A 3,358-nucleotide genomic window follows, 5' to 3' on the forward strand; every position below is an offset into this window, starting at 1 on the left:
TATATTTCTCTTTCCTGCAGTGCCTCTCCTACATTTCTCTTTACTGCAGTGCCTCTCCTACATTTCTCTTTCCTGCAGTGCCTCTCCTATATTTTTCTTTCCTGCAGTGCCTCTCCTATCTATTTCCTGCAGTGCCTCTCCTATATTTCTCTTTTTCTCTTTCCTGCAGTGCCTCTCCTACATTTCTCTTTCCTGCAGTGCCTCTCCTACATTTCTCTTTCCTACAGTGCCTCTCCTATATTTTTCTTTCCTGCAGTGCCTCTCCTACGTTTCTCTTTACTGCAGTACCTCTCCTACATTTCTCTTTCCTGCAGTGCCTCTCCTATCTTTTTATTTCCTGCAGTGCCCCTCCTACATTTCTCCTTTCCTCCAGTGCCGCTCCTCTTTTTCTTTCCTGCAGTGCCTCTCCTATCTTTTTATTTCCTGCAGTGCCTCTCCTACATTTCTCTTTCCTGCAGTGCCTCTCCTACATTTCTCTTTCCTATAGTGCCTCTCCTACATTCCTCTTTTCTACAGTGCCTCTCCTATATTTTTCTTACCTGCAGTGCCTCTCCTACATTTCTCTTTCCTGCAGTGCCTCTCCTACATTTCTCTTTCCTATATTGCCTCTCCTACAGTTCTCTTTCCTGCAGTGCCTCTCCTATCTTCTTATTTCCTGCAGTGCCTCTCCTACATTTCTCTTTTCCTGCGGTGCTTCCTCTATCTTTTTCTTTCCTGATCACTTTATATTATGTATAGCTATAGAAGCAATCATTGATAGATACAATTAATCTTTGACACAATCCTGAAACTTTCTGTTTTCTCTATGCAGGAATTCCAAATGACTCTGACAATCCCAGCAGTGCTCCTCCTCCTCCTAGTCTTCCTATTGGTGCAGTGATCGCTATCTGCCTGGCCGCCATTCTCACCATCGCTGTCATTATGTTTGGTTCAGTTTCCTTTGTTTTAAAAAGAACACAATTACATGAACCATTTGAGTGAAACATATGGAGTGAGCCGGATTAAGCTTTTTTTTTTTTTTAGCTATTACTGTCGATTAGGACAACTTTTCTTTCCTTTTTTTCAAACGAGAAGCACAGAAATTAATTATTTTGCTCCACAGCCCAATATTTACTCAAAAAGAGACTGATGCTACTGTTCCATGTAATGGTGGGAGCTATCTTGGTGCCAAAAGTTGGAAGTGGCCGTCTCACAACGTGCATTACTTCTAAGCAAGTCTGTCAAGCAAGTCTGGCTGACGTCAGCGTACTCTGAAATAAACTTCCTATGGTATTTCTTTGTGATCGCCTTACAGCCAGCTCAGATCTAGATGTCATTATAGGACTCACACCTCAATCACATTTTTATTTTCTAAATAACTTTGGATTATTCCATAGAATTATTCCCATGTTAGAAATTTTGTAATAGATCTCAGCTACTGGAAAGTTGGTTTTCTGCTCCTATTAAAGTCTACAGATAGGGGAAGACGGAGTGCGGAGAACTCAGCTGTAGAGAGCAGACACACACAAATACATAGAGCTTCCGATTTTAGCAAATTTATTTAATTCCAAAGCTGGATTCACAGCTACACTGGATCTGCGGCTTCCCTCGTCATTTTCGATGCTGTTAGTGCAAACTAACTTCCTTTCGCCTTTTCAATCAATAAGTCAGACGAGTCCTTATAAACAATGTCCATTTTATTCACGGCCAGACTGATGAACGGGGGATAACAGGTTATACATTCTCCTTCTCCATCTTAAACACCAAAAAAACGGCTCCTTTCTCAGAGTTACAGTTTGCATTTTGTTCCTGGCAACAGGTACCATACTGGGCATTGGGGGAAATTAGAATACCCTGCGTTTTCTTAGGGCTAGGGTCATACGGGTCCACATGTGTCGCTATAATCCCAAACCCCGACTCTGCCCTATATTAGTCCCAGTGGCCACTCGTTGAGACAATGCTCCCAGTTCCTGAACTCACAGCAGGGTGCTATCATTTCCTAAGGTCCCCTTTTCCGCTGGATGGTATATTTTCCAGACTAATAAACGTTCCTTTCTGCAGTGGTCCCCAATTGCCTGTGATGTCTTCCCGCCTCTGTAACTTGTCGTCCTTGCAGTTAACCCTGCAGGAGCCTGACACACACACCGGAAATAGGGGGGACAGGGTTCCTTGTCCACACTCTTACACCTGCAGAGGGGATAGCTGGTGGCCATAAATAATGTCATTCCTCATGTGCACACACTACAGGTTATTCCAAAAAGACATCTGAGGAGACAGAAATGCTTTAAAGAGGAAATTTCAATAAATTTCTCATATTTCACTGGACTCAAGACACAATAGAGGCTACACAGCGGAATAAAACGGTTTTGTTATCTTTTAGTTTTGCTTCTCTGTTGCAAAGATACTAACAATCAAAGTATTTGGAATCTAGTGAGTTAACTTTTGTGTTATCAGATAGCTTTCACTGGAGGCGTGTACTTCTCCCTGTCTTTGCTGCTAACTGATAACATCCAGTTGAACTTAGCAAGGTATTTGATGCATAATGAGTTCCCTTTTGTTAAGTCCAAGTGGGGGTTATTAGATACAAACTCATAAAGGGAGAAGGAGGCTATGCCCCCAGTGAAAACTATCTGATAACACCCACTTGGACTTAAGAAGAGTTAACTCATTAGGTGCCAAATTCTTTGCTAATATGTCAGCAACATTGACATTCCAGCCTCCGAGTTATTGTTGCTGTCCACCTGCAACCTTACACCTTTGTTTAGCTTATCTCATATGGAACATAATGAATACTTTCAGTCTATGTGACATTGTAGGTGATAGTTTACACTAGTAAAAACTGTGATGTGTATTTTTATTAGTAATAAAAATGGTCGCCTATATATATACCGTACTTTATTTCTAATAGTTCTCTCCTTGGTTGTCAAAAAAATACCAGAGTAGGAGCACGGCATCCAAATGGCAAAATCATGGGGGGTTGTATTCAAGTACTTTTAAAAAAAGATGAAAAGCATGAAACATAGCTCATTAGGGAGCACCCTATAGTGAGGGCATAAAGGATGCCCTCCTTATACAGTGGGTCACGACTCCCGGTATTACTGCTTCGGGGAGAGCTGCACACAGCAGCTAGGGAGATGAGCAAAATGCTGGCTAACTAACCAGGTAACAAACAGGACCTGAACCATGTGACAGAGTAGGAGGTGGTCGGGGCAGAGCCAGATGCCAGGGTGCAGAGGAGACGATACACACAGAAGAGTAGTCAAACAAGCTAAGATCACAGCCAGGAGGTCTCGAGATACCAAAGGGGTGAGATGGAGGATTGTCAGAAGGGAAGCCAGAGGTCATAAATCCAAAAGAACAAACAAGCAGAGTACAGAAG

General features: G+C 42.4%; 1 protein-coding gene across 2 annotated transcripts in view; it reads left to right on the plus strand.

Annotated features, from left to right (window-relative positions):
- LOC138661553 (major histocompatibility complex class I-related gene protein-like) overlaps nucleotides 1–2,860 on the plus strand; it is a 27,845-nt gene extending 24,985 nt beyond the window's left edge. The window contains exons 5-6 of one of the 2 annotated variants that reach the window (XR_011317943.1): nucleotides 812–2,039; nucleotides 2,096–2,860. Coding sequence is in view for 1 of the 2 variants with exons in the window: in XM_069746355.1 (XP_069602456.1) it covers nucleotides 812–981 (170 nt within the window). In the remaining variant the exon portion in view is untranslated. Of the gene's footprint in view, nucleotides 1–811 lie in introns of both variants that reach the window. The other variant, XM_069746355.1, reaches the window with a different exon arrangement.
- The last annotated feature ends 498 nt before the right edge of the window (nucleotides 2,861–3,358 follow it).

The sequence above is a fragment of the Ranitomeya imitator genome, chromosome 2 (genome assembly GCF_032444005.1).
Source record: "Ranitomeya imitator isolate aRanImi1 chromosome 2, aRanImi1.pri, whole genome shotgun sequence".
Lineage (NCBI taxonomy): Eukaryota > Metazoa > Chordata > Amphibia > Anura > Dendrobatidae > Ranitomeya > Ranitomeya imitator.